Here is a 17,973-nt window from a genome sequence, read left to right as displayed (position 1 = left end):
ATCGGTTATTATTATTATTTACCATGATTGTAATTTAAAAATGATTGTTGCAATTGTATCAATAAGAAATAAATTGCATGATGCATAGAGTTAACTCTGTAGAACAGGACAAAAGAATACTTTTAGTTGCGAGTCATCGTACGAAAATTACTTTGTATCCGTATAGAGTATTTAATATTTTATTTTTAATAGTTGTTTACTTTAAAGCTTCATTTTTTATGATTATAATAATTAATAATTTTTTTCTCTATTGAATTTAATAATTTAAAATTTGTAAAAAGAAGAAATAAAAAGAATTTTGTGTTTTTTTTATTTGATCTGTTTTAATAAAAAAAAATTGGAGCAATTTTCAAAAATTTTAGCTTTTAAATTCAAGAATTTATAATATCATATCATTATATAATAAAATTAGCTGATATTTTTTATTTTTGTCTAATTTATTGAATTAGAACTAAAAAATATTTTTTTTTTTAATTGCACTTACAGTTTTTCAAATTTTTTAAAAATTAAATTTAAAGAAAAATTTGTTTGGAACAATTTTTGCAATAAAAATAATTCTAAAAATTTTTAGATGTCGGCTAACTTTATTCTAATAAATTTATAACAATAAAGTTGGCCGATATTTTTTATTTTTGCTTAATTTATTAAATTAGAAATAAAAAATAATTTTTTTTAATTGCACTTACAGTTTTTCAAATTTTTTAAAAATGAATTTTAAAAAAAAATTTTTTTGTAATAATTTTTTCAATAAAAAAAATTCTAAAAATTTTTAGATGACTAATTTTACTGTCATAAAAATTTTAATTTTAATTTTCGATAAAAAAAATTCAAGGCATTAGTTTTTTAAAATTTTTAGGCTTTTTTTATGTTGCGCATCGAAAAAAAAAATAATTTTTTCAATAAAAAAAATTCGAAAAATTTTTAGATGTCGGCTAACTTTATTGTCAAAAATTTATAATAATAAATTTAGCTAATATTTTTTATTTTTGCTCAATTTATTAAATAGAAATTAAAAAATATATTTTTTTAATTGCACTTAGTTTTTCAAATTTTTTACAAATGAAATTAAAAAAAAAATTTTTTTGTCAATTTTTTCAATAAAAAACATTCTATAAATTTTTAGATGACTAATTTTATTGTTATAAAAATTTTAATTTTAATTTTTGATAAAAAAATTAAAGGCAATAGTTTTTTAAATTTGTTTTTTAGGTTTTTTTTATGTTGCGCATTGAAAAAAAATAATTTAAAAATTTGAAAAATTAAATAAAAAAAATTTGACAGGTTTTAATATTTTTTTTTATAACAAAAAAAAATAATATGCAATTTTAAAAATCCCAAAAGTAAATTTTTTTGTAATTTATTGGTTGAAAAAAATTATTACAAATTATCAGAATTATTCAATTTTTTTTTTAAATTTAATTTTATTCGAATAATTTTCTTAATAATATTTTTTCTAAAGGAAATAATTTATTTATTATGATATTAATGAGTAATAAAGTCTGAAAATAAAAAAAAAATTTTCCAAGTGTATTTTTATTAAAAATTTCAATAAAACTAATTAAAAATTTTTTTTATTTTTCTGCTGCAATTCACATCAAAACATAATTTATTACTATAATAATTAATATATTAATTACAAACAATATTCACCAAACTATAAAGGTACAATGAATAAATTAAATTTATTATATTTAGAACTTCATTAATGAAAGAAAAAAAAACTAAAACTAGCATATTTATTTTTAAGTAGCAGATAAAAAACTAAACTCAAGTATGTTTAAATGAAAAAACTGACATCACACTAAAGTTATTTGCGCGAAAAATAACACAAACATCTGACAGAATAGGAATTTAAAATAACGATTCAGATTGTTGTACTAAAATGTGGGCGAAGTATAATCCTCTACTAGGAAGTTGCGAGTATTTAATCATTATCACAGAATATAATATTACGTCATTGTCTCAACGAAATTTCTTATCATTCACGCTATGCTATCACTGTCTTTGTCTACTTCTTTCATATAATATAATAGTAAGAAAAAATTTATTATCGCTTCTTCTTCGTATTTTGCATTAATCTAATGTTTATCTTTCTCGAATACTTTTGTTGTTTACAATATTTGAATTTAAATTTATAAATATTTAGACGTTTTTATTTGGGAAGTTAAGATTTATTAATTGTAAATTTGGGAATGTTCGTGTGGTAAATATATTTTTATTAATCTATTGGCGCATGTAGCAGCTAATGAAAAGATTAATGGAAGAGATAAGCAAAGAAGATTATAAACAAAAAGAAGATTAAAATAAAATATTGTGGCGCTAGTGTAGTAAATGATGGGGAGAAAAAGACCGAAGAGTCATTGTGTATTATAGTTATCATAGTCATCATTCTCATCTCAGACAGTCAACAGTCGTTAAATATTGAGACTAATATAACAAATTCAATCAGCTCCAGTTGACCGAAAGAATTTTAAACGCACTCTTTATTAATATATTAAATATGTAAAATGTTATTTCAAGTGCTAAAATTTAAATAAATACTGTTAAATTCAGTGAAGATGATAAATTTTTCTAATTGTAAATAAAGTTTGTGAAAATTTTTAAATTACCCAATTAAGATGACATCAACATGTAAAAATATGGAGTTAAATGAAAAGCCGATTAAGTCTTGTGACAGCAATGAAAATAGAAAAAAATCTATCACTCGGGAAGAAAGAAAATCTTTTTTGAATTCACGAGAAAATTTGAGTGTTTCGGATATTGAACAAGGGTTTAATAAACATTTATCGTGTGTGCGTATGAACAAATGTACTCTTCTTAATGTGCTTACGATTTTTTTTATTGTTCTTTGTATTTGTTTTGAAACTTTTAATTTACCGAGAGTGATTGATAATAAACGGGAAATTGAAAATCTTAGGCGGGACCTTGATTTATTGAGACGGCAATTTTATGAAGAAAATTTTTTGGACAAAATTATGGCCTTTGAAGAACAGGTAAAATTGAATCAATATCATGTTATGATTTCAATTCTTTGCTGGGGTACATTAGATAAATTTACTATCACAAAAAAAAATAATTGATGAAAATTAATTTAGCAGATATTTGATAATTTTAAGAATTTTTTTAATAAATAAATTATGGCAAAAAAATAAAAATTGACATGTAGAAATTGTAAAGATAAAAAATGCAATTTTTTAAAACTAAATTTTCGGAACAAATTTATTTGTTAAAAAAAACTAAAAAATAATCAAGTGACTGCCAACTTTAAAGTCATAAATAATTGTTATTTAACAACTATTAAATTTTAATAGAACTTTTTTTACGTCGCTTGAAAAATTATTATTTTTAAGATAAAAATAAGATTTAAAAATATTAAGAACTTTTTTTTTTTATTGAAAAAATTATTACAAAAAAATAAAAAAATTTGAAGAACTGTAAGTGCAATTAAAAAAAAATATTTTTTAGTTCTGATTTAATAAATTAAGCAAAATCAAAAAATTAAAACTGTCGGCTAACTTTATTATTATATTTTTGAGATATATATACTAGGGTTGCGATAGAAAATCCTCGGCATGTTATTAAAGTTGACCTATGACCTATGATTCAAAACAAAAATCAGATCATCAAGATGAATACTTTTAAATCTAATACAAATAGTTTAATATTATTTGAATAATTTAATTACATTGAAAAAGAAAACTTTTAATTTTATTTTCTGTGATTGTTAACTAAAAAATATCAATTAAAATTTTACAAAAAAAACTCAAAGTTTCTAGAGCTGAACTTGAACAAAAATTTTTATATTCGTAACTAAGTGTATTATATATATATATATATATATATATATATATATATATATATATATATATATATATATATATATATATATTTTTTTTTTTTCCCCCCGGGCGGAAAGTGGCAACTTTTTTCCCCCTGCGCTAAACAAAGTTGCCGCTTTCCGCCTTCGTCGGACAAAAAAATAGTATACACTCCACGGGAAGTAAATAAGAAAGCCTCAGATCACATGCTTGTTGACCTCGGCTTCGCCTCGGACAACAATTACATGTGATCTGAGACATTTCTTACTTTACTTCCCTAGGTGTAATATACTATTTATTTTTCAATAAAAATGTTGACATAAATAAAGTATATTTTAATTTAAAAAATATATTTTCTCACCTCCGGGCGGAAAGCGTCAACTTTCGTCCCGCTGCGCTAAACGAAAATGCCGCTTTCCGCCTCCGTCGAGGAGAAAAATAGTATACACACCACGGGCGGTAAATAAAGAAAGCCTCAGATCACATGTTTATTGACCTCGGCTTCGCCTCGGACAACAATTACATGTGATCTGAGACATTTCTTATTTTACTGCCCTAGATGTGTAATATACTATTCTTAAACTTGTTTCTTTTTATGCATAAAAATTGTAAATATTTGAAGATATTTTGTAAAATTTATCAAAAATAGGAATCACAATTTTGTTCAGGATTTTTTATTTATTTATTTCACAAAAATACATATATAGTTGTACATATAACTACATATTGAGGGTTTTCTACCGCAACCACGTGTCTCAATTTTTGAAGATGAAAGAGTTCAACTGAAAAATTAATAATTAATTATAATTATAAAAATATAAACCAGATTAATAATAAATACAATAGTATTTTTAAAAAATACAATTGATAAATATTGTTTTTAGATGAATATTAATTTTTTAAAAGCTGTTTTTTACCTCATCTCTAAAATTGTCATTTTTGAGATACGAGGTTGCGTTAGAAAACCTTCAATATAATCCTTATAAAGACAAATAGTCTGTACATAGGGTGCACAGTAAAAAATTTTGTGTAAAATCAACACAATTTCTGTGTTAAATACGGTCGACACAAAATTTTTGATAAAATTTAATACACTTTATGTTATTTTAACACTAATTTTGTGTTATTTTAACACAAAAAATTTTTAACACAGGCCGTATTTAACACAAATTTAAAATACACAATATTTTTTACTGGGTAGGGAAAAAGAGATAGGCCTAATACATAGTGGTAAACAATAATATTAATTAATAACTGAGTTACTCTCTCATGAAGCTTTCAAGGAAAAATTACAATTAAATTTTGACATATTTCATATTTGGTTTTTAATATTTTTAGCATTATTTTATTTTGTATTTAGTAACTAAGATTGTGTTATTTTAGAAACTTAGTTGATTCTGTGTATTTGTTAACCATTTTTTCATTTTAACCTTCTTCTTATTAATTTCCGCTAATTCTTTATATTCAGTTGGCAAAAGATTAAAATATTTTATAGCAACAAGTATGGACTTTTACAATATCTAGTTTTATTGATTTTACATAGTTTTATCTTTTTGCCTTATTTTAAACTAAAAAAAGTCATTTTTTTCAAAAATTTGGACGTATTTTAAAATTACAATCATTAAATTCAGTAACCGAAGAAATAGAAATTTTAATATCAATTACAAGTTACAACTATATAAATAAATTATCTGTACCACATGTTTCGCTACTTTTAATCGATAGTTCAAATAAATTATGACTGAACTCTATGAATACCAATACACAATATTATGTTCAATAGTCACTACTTTATTGGCTTCTGTAATTTCTAACAGTTGCTGCATAATTTATACATTAATTACTGACAACATCCAGATTTTTAATGTTTAATAATTGATGTTTAAATAGTAAATAAGATCTACATGTAAATATTTAAGTTTTAAAAAAGTAATGATATAATTACAATAGATTTTAGAGTCAGGCATTTTCATTTTAAAAGTACATAAAAAATAAATTTGTCATATCCATGTACAATAATAAATAAAACCTTAAGGGAGTAAATTGTTTTCCATAGATAAGAAATAACTGGAAAATTTTTTTTTGTTTGTCGAAAGTAAAGTTTCTTGTGTGTGTATTGAAGTTTTTAGTATTGAAGTTTTTCAGTCACTGGGGAATAAATTGTTAAAACTAAAAATCAATGGAAAATTTATAATTTATGATCTTTACATTATATTTTGTTATATTCATTTTCATTTGATTAATATTAAAAATTTAATCATGGTTTGTCATAATCAAAATATTGAATTTACAAAAAAATTTCTTTAATTTAATAGATTAAAATTGAAACTATAATGAATTGCTTGATTGTAAAAACAATAATTTTTTTAATAACAAATTTTAAACCTATAAGGAATTTTATTTTTAAAAATCGCGGAAGTATTTAGAATTAAAGTTCATGCAATTTTTGACCATGAAATCGAGCAAACAACGTACAGGATGAATTATTCGACTCATTTTTATAAAACTTAAAAACCAAAACATATATTTGTAGTCTAAAAAAATTTTTTTATTATAAAAAACTACAAAAATTATTATTTCAAAACCTTCAAATCAAATTTAACTTCAGATAAATTTATTCCATACAATAATTTCCACACAGAGCTATTTTTTTCTTGGTTTTAAAACAACAAGAGAAAAAAATCTTAAACTAAAAAAATAACTGAGAAAAATTCAATATTTTTTTAAATAAGTAAAAAAATTTTGAATAAAAAACAATTTACTTAAACAACATAAAATGGATTATTTTAAAACAATAAAATTTATCAAAATTATTTTCTTGTTTCATAATTTTGTCATTTAAATCGTTAATTTTTCCATAAATAAATAATTTCATAAAAACTATTTTAATTTTTATTAAGAAAGAATTTAAGAGTTCATAAATTACTCAATTAAAGTATACAATGCAACAGCCGAAGAAAAAAATAATGCTTTTAATACGACAAAGATAAAACATCTGATGATTTATTACCAGTTAAATCTTGACAATTCAATTATAATTGGTCTAGTAGAGGTTAAATATAGTTAATTTCTAAATGGTTTAAAAATAAATAAATTCAACAATTAGTTGAGAGTTTTAATGTACCAAAGAATGCTGGTTATTAATAACAATAATTTTTTTAAATTTTATTAAAAATACTTGGACAATTACAAACAATTTTTATTAAACGGCAGTCATTAAATTTAATAAATTCTCGGAAACTCCGATTGTTTAATATATATATAAAACGATTAATAAAATAGTTAAAATATTTAATTGTACCTAATCGACGTAGGCGATGCCGGCATGCATTGATCGCGAAACCAGACATGTGTACTAGTGAATACACAATTGTAAATGGCCTTGATATTTACCCCGACAATTTAATTAGCCGTGTAATTCTGTAATTTTTGATTAGATTCTACGAATTAATAATTATAATTATTAACGTGAAATTGAATCTCCTGTTTTCAGTTGTACGATGATGAAGACATGGACGATTCAGAACAGGAATCGGAGGATTACGCGGATTATGATTCTAAAGTTCCAGCATCATCGAATGCGACCGATAATGATGAAAAATTTGAACGCGCGCTTGATGCGCTCAACAAATTGGAAGAAATTAAAAGCAAAGATTGGAAGAAAATGTATGATGATGATTTAAGTAATAATAAAACAGATGAAGATGATGAATCGAAATCTCATCAGCGACGAAGACGATTCATTAGCGACGAATCACCTGTTGCGTATACTAAGGATAATGTACCAATTTTCCAATCACCTTTTCCACGGATTGTCAAAAATAAAACAGATTACAAGCATCGGAAAAATTTGACTGATCAAATTTTGTCTAGGGATTATTTAGTTGTAAAGAATTATTACAAACGTAAACATCAAGGGAATCGGCGTCAATATCGTAAAGTGAGTATTTATTAATCACGTACCTACCCTCGCGGTTTTTGAAATACCGTAAATTTTCGGTATTAATGCGTTTACTGTAAATTTACCGTTATAATTCTGAAATAATACGGTATTTCTGTGGTCATTTTGGCCAGTTTTTTTACTATAGTTATGCAGCATTTCTACCGTACTTTTGCTGCAAAGTTCAGAAATAATACTATAAAATTACTGTAAAACTCTAGAACTTTTACCGTAAAAAATCTATGTATTAACTATAATATAACTATAATTTTAAAGTAATAAAATCGTATTTCTACGGTAAAAATACCAAAGATATACTATAATTTTGCCGCGTTTATACTGATATAATTAAAGATATAATGCTTTCTACCGTAAGATGGACGGCTGTGTTTATTACTCGGTGAGTCTTATTAGGTGACTGAGTAATTAGATATGGATAGTGTCTCTGATAGCTCAACTGGTAGAGCATTCGGCGCGTTACTAAATGATCTGAGTTCGAATCCCGGTCTAGACTAAAAAAAATTATTTATAATAATAACAATCGAGAAATTAGTTTATCAACCTCTTAAAAATAATTCACGATAATTTATAATATTATAAAAAAAAATTTCAAGCTATTGAAAAATAGTAGTAAAGCAGCATATTTTTGGTATTTTGCCGATAATAGAAAGTAGGGATCTTCTTTTCCGGTTTTTTGCTGCAATAATGCCGCAGATATACAGTAAATATGCGGTATATTTACGGTTTAAATGCTGTAAATATACCGTAACTTTTCTATTGTATTGCCATAAATATTCTGAATTTATTTCGTAATTTTTTCATAATAATTCGACAAAAAAACTGGCTAAAATAACTGAAGTATTACGGTAAAAATACAGCATTTATATCGTATAAATACCGAATCTTTACGGAATTTCCAAAACCGTGAGGGTATGTATCGTGAAAAAATAAAATATGGGACATTCCATAGTGCACTAGTAGCAATTTGGTAAAAGCATTGTGCCAGCATGGATCAAGATACTTCAAAAAGATTTTAGATCAAGAATTGTACAAGAATTGGTCCAGATTCTTGACCAAGATTATTGGCCAAGACTTGAGCCAGACTGTATTCAGAATTTGTCACGAATTTGACCAGCAATCTGGGACCATCTATTGCTAAAGTTTGGGACTATCCTATAGAGTAGAAGTTCTCATTCTATTAAAAAATATTTAACTATTTCTTGCGATAATTCAACTTTTTACATATCGTAGCGAGCTAAATTAATTTTTTAAACTTGTTGACTAAACTATAAATGAAAACCACTACAATACTATACTTTTCACATTCAAGTGGAAAGGAGGGAAATAGGTGCGCGCAATTCTATGTTAGGACTCTGGGCCAAGAATCTGGTCAAATTCTGGACACAGACTGTCCCCAGTCTGGATAAAGAATCTTGATCAAGTGTCTTGGTCGAGAATTGTCCAATTCTTTACAAAGTGCTTCTCCAAGTATCTTGCCAAAGAATCTTGCCCAATTCCATTGCTACTAGGGATGACTGGTGGGACATTTGACTCTAGAATTCCATCAATTACAAGCTATAATTATTTGACTAAAACTTATACTATGGTAAAATTTATCTTATAATATATAAGAATAACTAATTAACAACATTCCTTTGTCAAAAACCTCGATTACTTTTTAAGTTTCTCGTAATTATCATTTGACTGAGTGTGACTGGTGGAACATCAAAAAATCCTTCTCTCTTACCGCGATATACTTAAAGTCGAATTTTAGTTCGACCACTAAACTTTTAAAAAATACTTCCCTCTCAATACAAAATTTATCCTATAAACATTCAATATTATAAAGAATTAGACTGATTACCTACGTAGAAACAATTAAAAAATTTTTTTTTATTGTAACTGGTGGGACAGACATTTGTGACTGGTGGGACAAGTACAAAATTTGTACATGAAGTTGTCGATTAAAAAGACTTTCATATTATTTCAACCTTAGAAACATTATTGTTTATATATTTAACTATAAATTATTTAGGATAATTAAAAAAAACTAATTAAAAAACACAAATAAAGGATTTAGCATGCTGACATCACGATCTTGATAAACTTAGGTATTAATTAATGACGAACATAAAAAAATTTGTTCTTAAAACTATAATAATAAATTAGGATTAAGTTAGAATGAATTAGAGAAATTTTAGTCATTTTCCCATTTCGCATAGAATGCCCTATATACAAAGCGTGAAATAGATAAAAATATTGGGAAACGTAGAATGGGCGTGGCTTAGATATTAGTCCTGTACTGGCCAAAAAATAAACTACTCAAGGTAGGCTGCACCAAATGTTTATTTTTATTATAATAATTGAGGATGGTTTTACTTGTATCACTGTAGAGTGTTTTACAAGGGAGGGTGGGGAATTATTGTCTCTCCACTTTTTTCTCCGCAATATAATCTCTCAACCCCGTCATTATAACTCTCAACCACTTTTTCGTCCCCACCCCTCTGCATGTCGGGATTTTTTCTTTCATGCCCGACACACATGTGCTGCGACTGTGGCCGACTTACGCGTTATAATCAGTACCTGCATTTGCATTACGGTCTTAAATAGTATGGAGGTACTTCTATAATGACATTTTACCTCCATAACTATATGGGAAAAACACAGAAAACCCGACCGGTACAGAGGCTGGCAATGAAACGCACATATTCTTAGTTTATAATCATTGAAAAATATTGGTGCGCGCCGGAATCGAACCCTGGTCCCACTCTTTCGAAATGCAGGTACCGAGCCGATTAGGCTATTGCCAACCTTTTATTTTTATTATATTATATTAAATTAGATTTCTTAGTCATTTTTTTACGTAGCATTTCCATTAATAATTCATCATATAAAAGAAGTGACGATTCCCTGAATAAAAAAAAGTATTGAGACAAAGAAAAAAGTATTGAAAAGTATTAGATTGATTAGAAAACTAATACTTTTCAATACTTCTTTCTTTGTCTCAATACTTTTTTTTATCAGAGTTTAGTAGGTGGTCGGGATACGGACCTTGTTGTTAATGTTGGTATTGATAAATAAGAAGCTCTTCTCATTAAGCTCAATTCGTCGTCAATTTTACTAGAACTTTAGGGTTTTCGTGTTATTGATCCTGTCGAATCTTATTCGCTTATATTTTTGAATTGATTTTCCAGTTTTAGTACATTTGAAAATTGAGTGCTTTGAGAGTGTTCAAGATGAGTGTTATCGATAGAAGAAGATAGCAAGATTCTTGAAGTAATTGATCTTTTCTTCAATTTCCACGCGTTATGTTCTAAAACAAAGAAAATATAATATTTACTTAAACTTTAGTCGAAAGAATATATTAAAGATGATCAATAAAATGTAAACACTTACTATGTGCGACATTAATTTATCCCTGTTCGTGTTACTTTTGTATTATTGGAAATGTGTATTTTTGGACATTTGAATAAATGGATATGGAAATTTCTAAAAATGGACATTTGATTTTTTGGAAATAATAATAAAAGTACTTAAGTAAAATTAGACATTAATATAAATGGACATTAATAAAAAAGGAAATAATTATAAATGTACAACTGCACTTATGGCCGACTTAAAAAAATCAAATCCCTATTTTTGAAAATATCTCCAAATGGAAATAAAAGTATTTGGTAAAGAGTTCAAATGAACAAATGGATTAATGGACATTTTCTTAAATAGACATTTATGAAAATGGATAATAATATAAAAAGACATCAGTAAAAATGGTTAAAAATACAAATGTACAATCGAATAAATGGAATAGTCATTTAATGAACATATGATTTTATGAACAATTGAAAAAATTGATATTTAAATTTTAGGAAAAGTGAATAAATGGACATTTGTATAAATGCCCATCAATAAAAATGAACTCTGTAAAAATAAACATTTAAATAAATGAACTTCGATAAAAAAATACTTACTTAAATGGAAATTAGTAAAAATGGACATTCATAAAAATGTAAATTAGTAAAAATGGAGATTTCTAAAAATGGATAAATGATTTAAATTTAATTATAAATAATTAGGGAGTTGATAAATTATAAAATTAGGGTTTTCGGTGTGCGTAAAGGAAAAAAGATGTCAGAAGAGCTGGGAACTTGGCTACCAAGACATCTTCTTGGTAGGTTTTTTCGGAAAACGATAAAACATCAATCAGCTTATCAAATATTACACTTAAATTATGTCAGAAGAGCTGGAAACGCGGCTACCAAGACATTTTTTTAACATCATTTAAGTGTAATATTTGATGAGCTAATTGATGTTTTATCGTTTTCCGAGAAAACCGATGAAGAAGAAACTACTTGAAATTAAGGTCTATAAGTTATAAGAAATGCAGCAATACTAAAAAAAATCAGGTATAAAAATTTTGCAGTTGCTGTGTTTTAAAATTGAGCAGCCGCACGAAGAGGGCTCATACGCGACTCGACTATATATTCATTTTTAATTTTCCTTTTTCAACAAAATAACTTTTGAATCAGTAAATTAATATGATTTGATTAATTTAACTATTTTTAAAATTTTACGGTTTTTTTTAAACTAAAAATTTCTATGAAATTTAACACCAAAAAATTTCTCTTTTTCAAAATTTCTTTTTAAATAAAAATTTTGAACAAAGAGCGTTCCAACAAATAATTTTTTACATGAATCGGTAGACAAGCTTTTAGACAAATAAAATATATGAAATAAATTAATATAAATAAATACTAATAATTGTATTAAGCTTCTACTTCTTTGAATTAAAAAAACAAATCCTTTCATTAAAAAATCATTACATAAAAAAAATCCAGGAATTTACTACAGAATAAATTTATCTATTAGAAATTAACAACAGTTTAATTTTTTGGATATCTTTAAAATTATTGACTGATTAACTACCAAATCTAATCAAGCGTACCTAAGTTTATTTGATTGCTCATCGCAAAAAGCGTCCGAATCGGTGTCTAAAGATACCGCAGATAAAAATTTGTTTATACAAATGAGCACCCATATCCACACGGACAGAAACGATCTATTTGCTCAGAATACGAAACGATTCCTTTAACTTTGAAATGCCGACATCTGTTAAGTTGCAAACTAAATAAACAAAAATCGGATTAAAATCAATAACTTCTTCTTCCAACATGTGACATCAATTACTTTTGCTTCCTAAAAATTCATTTTTTTTAGCCATAAATAAATTTAAATTAACTTAAAAAAAAAATAATCCCAATGAACGTTAATGGATTTAATTAGCGCCCACTTAAAAATAAAATGATTTTTATTACAAAAATTGACAAAAATAACCATATCGAATTTATTAATGAAATTTAATTTAATTTTTTTATTAAAGGCGCCTGAAGAATTAACCAAACTAGGGAAGAAAATTACGAAAAGAAATCTTCGAATGTCACGTCAAATATTGGCCGCGCATTACGGCGCAGACAGTAGTCTGTTTCGATCAGAAGACGAGCACGCTGGTAATGGAAAAGCCAAACATGCTGAAGGAGTTTTCAAAGCCTGGAGATCCAGCGATTGGATGGATGATTTCGGTATGGATCGTTACTTTGTCCTTACTGATGATGGAAAGTTGACCATTCATGAATCTGGATTGTACCTAGTCTACGCACAAATTCATTACCTTGATGAGCATGATGAAAACGGATTCCACTTTCTCGTTAATGGTCGCCCGATTTTGCAGTGCATGGTACGCATTTTTTTAAATATTTATTCTATAGAATAAAATTATAATTTTCTATAATAAAGACTAGCAACTTCCAGTTACTGTGTGGCTGTCGAAAATTAAAAATTATTAATAAAAAAACTTAGGCCTAATGATTTTTTAATAATTTCAATCAAAATATACATAGTTAATGTACTTTTGAAATAAATTTAAACAATAATATTGCTATTAAGGTGGTTGTCATGGTATAATAGAGTCAAAAAATTAGAGATTATTTTACGCAAGACTGTACCCGTGGAGACGCAACCCATACAATTGTTTCTGTCCGACTCCGTAGATATATACTTTTTCATAAATTGTTGAACTTTAATCTGTTTTTTATGAATAACTAGCAGTTCGCCTCGGCTTAGCACGGGTATTTAACAAAAATTTTTGAATTATTTATTACATAAGATAGCCTATGTCACCCGGGGATAGTGTAGCTTTCCAACAGTGAGAGAATTTTTCAAATCGATTCAGAAGTTTCGGAGCCTATTCAATGCAAACAAACAAACAAACATACAAACAATCAAATCTTTCCTCTTTGTAATATTAGTATAGATTAGACGATCAAAAATTTTTTTTAATTTGTTTTTAAACTCACAACAAATACATTAAAAGACGATCAGTTTTTTGAAAGTTTCTGACAGTTTTTTTTTTATAACTAAGAAACTGGTACAGAACTGCAGAGAGCGTATGCAATCAATGTTAAATATCCAATTTTTAATTGAATTCATCTCGGGTTAAAGGTGGTCAATCGACTTCAAATTTTTAGGGTAATTTTATCATGTCCTTAATACCCGTGTAAAAAAAATTGTCCCAAAAATGTCCCAAGCGTGGGACATCCAAACGTGACACAATTTGGGACAATTTTGGGACATCTCAAAAAAAAATTAAAAATTTTAAAATAGTGCGTTTAAGTAATTTTTCGTCGATTTTAGTTATTTTTTTGAAGATTTTCAGAAGACTTCACAGTTTCATGACAATTTTACTACAATTTTAAACGGTTTTTAAATGATTTTGAAGAAGATAATTTATTTTTGCACAGCTGTAGATTTGTCTAGAAATTAATGGATGAAACATTTATTGAACATTTTTGGGACAATTTTAGGACATTTTTGGGACAATTCTGTAATGTTTCTACAACAAACTTTGAACATTTTTAGAACTATTTCACGACACTATTGAAAAAATATTTTAAAAAATATTTAAAAAGTATTAAAAAAATGTTCCGAAAATTTCCTAAAATTGTCCTAAAGTTGTCCTAAAATTGTCCCAAAAATGTCCTAAAATTTTTCATCTATTAATTTTAGTACAAATCTACAAGCGTGCAAAAATAAATTATCTTTCTTGAAATCGGTCAAAAGTGTCGTGAAATAGTTCTAAAAATGTTCAAAGTTTGTTGTAGAAACATTACAGAATTGTCCCAAAAATGTCCTAAAGTTGTCCCAAAAATGTCCTAAAGTTGTCCCAAAAATGTCCTAAAGTTGTCCCAAAAATGTCCTCAAGTTGTTCCAAAAATGTCCTAAAATTTTTCATCTATTAATTTTAGGACAAATCTACAACCGTGCAAAAATAAATTGTTTTTTTTTTTAATTATTTGAAAAACGTTCAAAATTGTCCTAAAAATATTTAAAAAATGTTCCGAAAATGTCCTAAAATTGTCCCAAAAATGTTCAATAAATGTTTCATCCATTAATTTCTAGACAAATCTACAGCTGTGCAAAAATAAATTATCTTCTTCAAAATCATTTAAAAACCGTTTAAAATTGTAGTAAAATTGTCATGAAATTGTGAAGTCTTCTGAAAATCTTCAAAAAAATACCTAAAATCGACGAAAAATTACTTAAACGCACTATTTTAAAATTTTTAATTTTTTTTTGAGATGTCCCAAAATTGTCCCAAAAATGTCCCAAATTGTGTCACGTTTGGATGTCCCACGCTTGGGACATTTTTGGGACAATTTTTTTTTACACGGGTATGTATGCAAAAATTTAGAATTTTCTGACGGTATGCCTTAATTAACCACGACAACTACCTTAAAAGATCAATTACCAATAATTTAAAAGAAAATTTCACGAAATAAAGTTATGGAACCAACAAACTATTGACAACTACTTCAAAAACAATACATTAATATTTCAAATAACTTAATCCATTTTTTATATAAATTAATAAAACAACGTGACAAAATAATTATTTATTCACAATAATTATTTTTATTAATAAAAGTAAACAGTAATTTTGTCACGTTGTTTTTTAATCTACTCCAAAAACTTAATATTAATTTTTAGCTGAAGAGACAAAAAATTTTTTCACAGTAACTTTCTTGTTGAAAAAAAAGTTTTCAAAAGTTGGGAAAAAAAAGTTATGGATGAAAATTCCCTAGTTGTCTATCTAAAATTATTTTTTTTCCAAATCAAAAAAACTTTTTTCAACAATAAAGTTACTGTGAGAAAAATTTTTATTTCTTCAGCTAAAAAATAAAATTGTTGAAAATTTTAAACATAATTAATTTCTTATCACAACAATGCCCATTTTTTTTTAAATAAATCTTTTCTCTCAGTGTTGTGAAAAATCTAAATTCATTTGGAATTACTTCGAAAACTTATCATAATAAATTAACTATCGCTGAAAACCATACAAAACCTTTTCAAGACACAAATTCAGGTCCAACTCATTTTAATGATACTAAATTTAACTAAAAAAAAACCAATTTATTACATAAAAATACCAGAGAAAAAATTTTCCTTTTTCTTGTAATTATATAGATAATAATCTATAACTTTTTACATACCCATATTTAGTAAAATTAGTATATGCTTTCATGAAAAAATAACTTATATTTCTGTCACTGTCAGTTCACATATCACGTAAAACTTTCCATTTATCAGGTTAAAATTCCGAATCTATTTAAAACTATAAACTCAAATTAAAATCTATTCAATTATACTTAATTAAGCTGGAGAAAAAAATTTTTCATATTCTTCTAATCATATAAATAATAAATAATGTTTTTTAATTTAGGTTTACAGTCCAGGTCTTGAACACAAAAGTCGATCATGTTTCTCAGCGCAAGTAACTTTTTTGGAAGCCGGTGATCATGTCGTCCTTAAAGATGTCGGAGGGTCGCGGTATACATTGTTTCAAAAAGATAAGAGCTTCTTTGGCCTTATTAAACTTGGAGACATAAAACAACAACCGATATTACCAACCACCTCAGAAACTCCTATTATATAGATTCTTATAAATTTTTTTTATGTAAATATTATTATTAATTAAAGTATATATATTAGAATAAATTTCAATTAGTAATAGTAGCTTTTGATAATTAAAATTTATAAAAAATATAAACTTTTATAACATTAGTCATAGATTGAAAAAATTAATTATATTAAAGTATATATATTTTTTAATTTTTTACGATAGTGAAAGTTAATAAAATTAATTTTTTTTAGCATTGTTTTTTAAAAATTGAAAAAAATATTGATAATATAAACTAACGAAATTGCTCTTGCTTTTATTTTAAATAATTATTACTATGTAATATTACAAATATAATGCAAAAAAAAATTTAATTAAAACTAATACTTGCAAAATTGTGAAGTTGTAAAATCTTAGCAGATTCCTGGATAAAATTGAATAAGAAAATTTTTTCTAAGAGATACTTCATAAAATTTAATATTCTACAAAATATTTAAAAAATTTACAATTTCTTTATTTTTACTTTGAATAGATTTTTCCAAATTCATTATCAAATCTGCTAGGATAAATTTTCATTGGCCTGTTAATGTTTTTAAAAAAATGAATTTAATGTGTTTTTTGGTGTGTAATATTTATTATTTATATCTAAATAATTAAATAAACTGTTTTTATTTGATAAATTACTTTATTTTCCTTTTAAAAGTAATTGGACGTATAAAAATCTCTGCTTCATTAATATATAGTTATGATATATAATATATAATATTTAATCTTAAGATTGTTAATTCTAGTGTACAAAACGGTAACAATGTATTTGATACATTAAACATTCAGAATACTTTTAAAAAATACTTTAACTATGTAATATTATTGTTTATTAAAACAATTTTGTTCTGTTCATCCTTAGTATTGTGCAGAAGCGAACAGAAATCTCATTTTTGTTCGGCAGGTAAGATATTACTAATTAATTATAACTAAATATTTATTACACTATATCATATTATAATTACAAATTTTTTTATATTTATTTATTGAAATCATTTAGTTATATAATAAGAAAAATTTTTAATCACATATTTATTATATGAAAAATTTCTACTGAGCAAATTTTAAAACTTAATCATCATTTGCTTAAATGAATAAATAAATTATGTATTTATAAAATAATTTTTGTTTTCTAATTCAATAATATAATAATTAAAAAAACAATTTTTTTTTATAAACTTCAGGATTATTTTTAACGATAAAATAATTTTTTTACTAAA

At 25.3% G+C, this 17,973-nt stretch overlaps 1 protein-coding gene across 1 annotated transcript; it reads left to right on the top strand.

The window, feature by feature from the left end:
- Positions 1 to 2,372: 2,372 nt before the first annotated feature.
- LOC123267653 (protein eiger) lies at positions 2,373 to 16,799 on the top strand. The gene is made up of 4 exons (XM_044732392.1): positions 2,373 to 2,993; positions 7,312 to 7,758; positions 13,136 to 13,489; positions 16,532 to 16,799. The coding sequence occupies exons 1-4, from the start codon at positions 2,619 to 2,621 to the stop codon at positions 16,742 to 16,744; spliced, it is 1,389 nt and encodes a 462-aa protein (XP_044588327.1). The 5' UTR covers positions 2,373 to 2,618; the 3' UTR covers positions 16,745 to 16,799.
- Positions 16,800 to 17,973: the final 1,174 nt, after the last annotated feature.

Source organism: Cotesia glomerata, linkage group LG6, assembly GCF_020080835.1.
Source record: "Cotesia glomerata isolate CgM1 linkage group LG6, MPM_Cglom_v2.3, whole genome shotgun sequence".
In the NCBI taxonomy this organism is placed as follows: domain Eukaryota; kingdom Metazoa; phylum Arthropoda; class Insecta; order Hymenoptera; family Braconidae; genus Cotesia; species Cotesia glomerata.
Note: the sequence above shows the minus strand (reverse complement) of the source record. Positions and strands in the feature narration are given on the sequence as shown.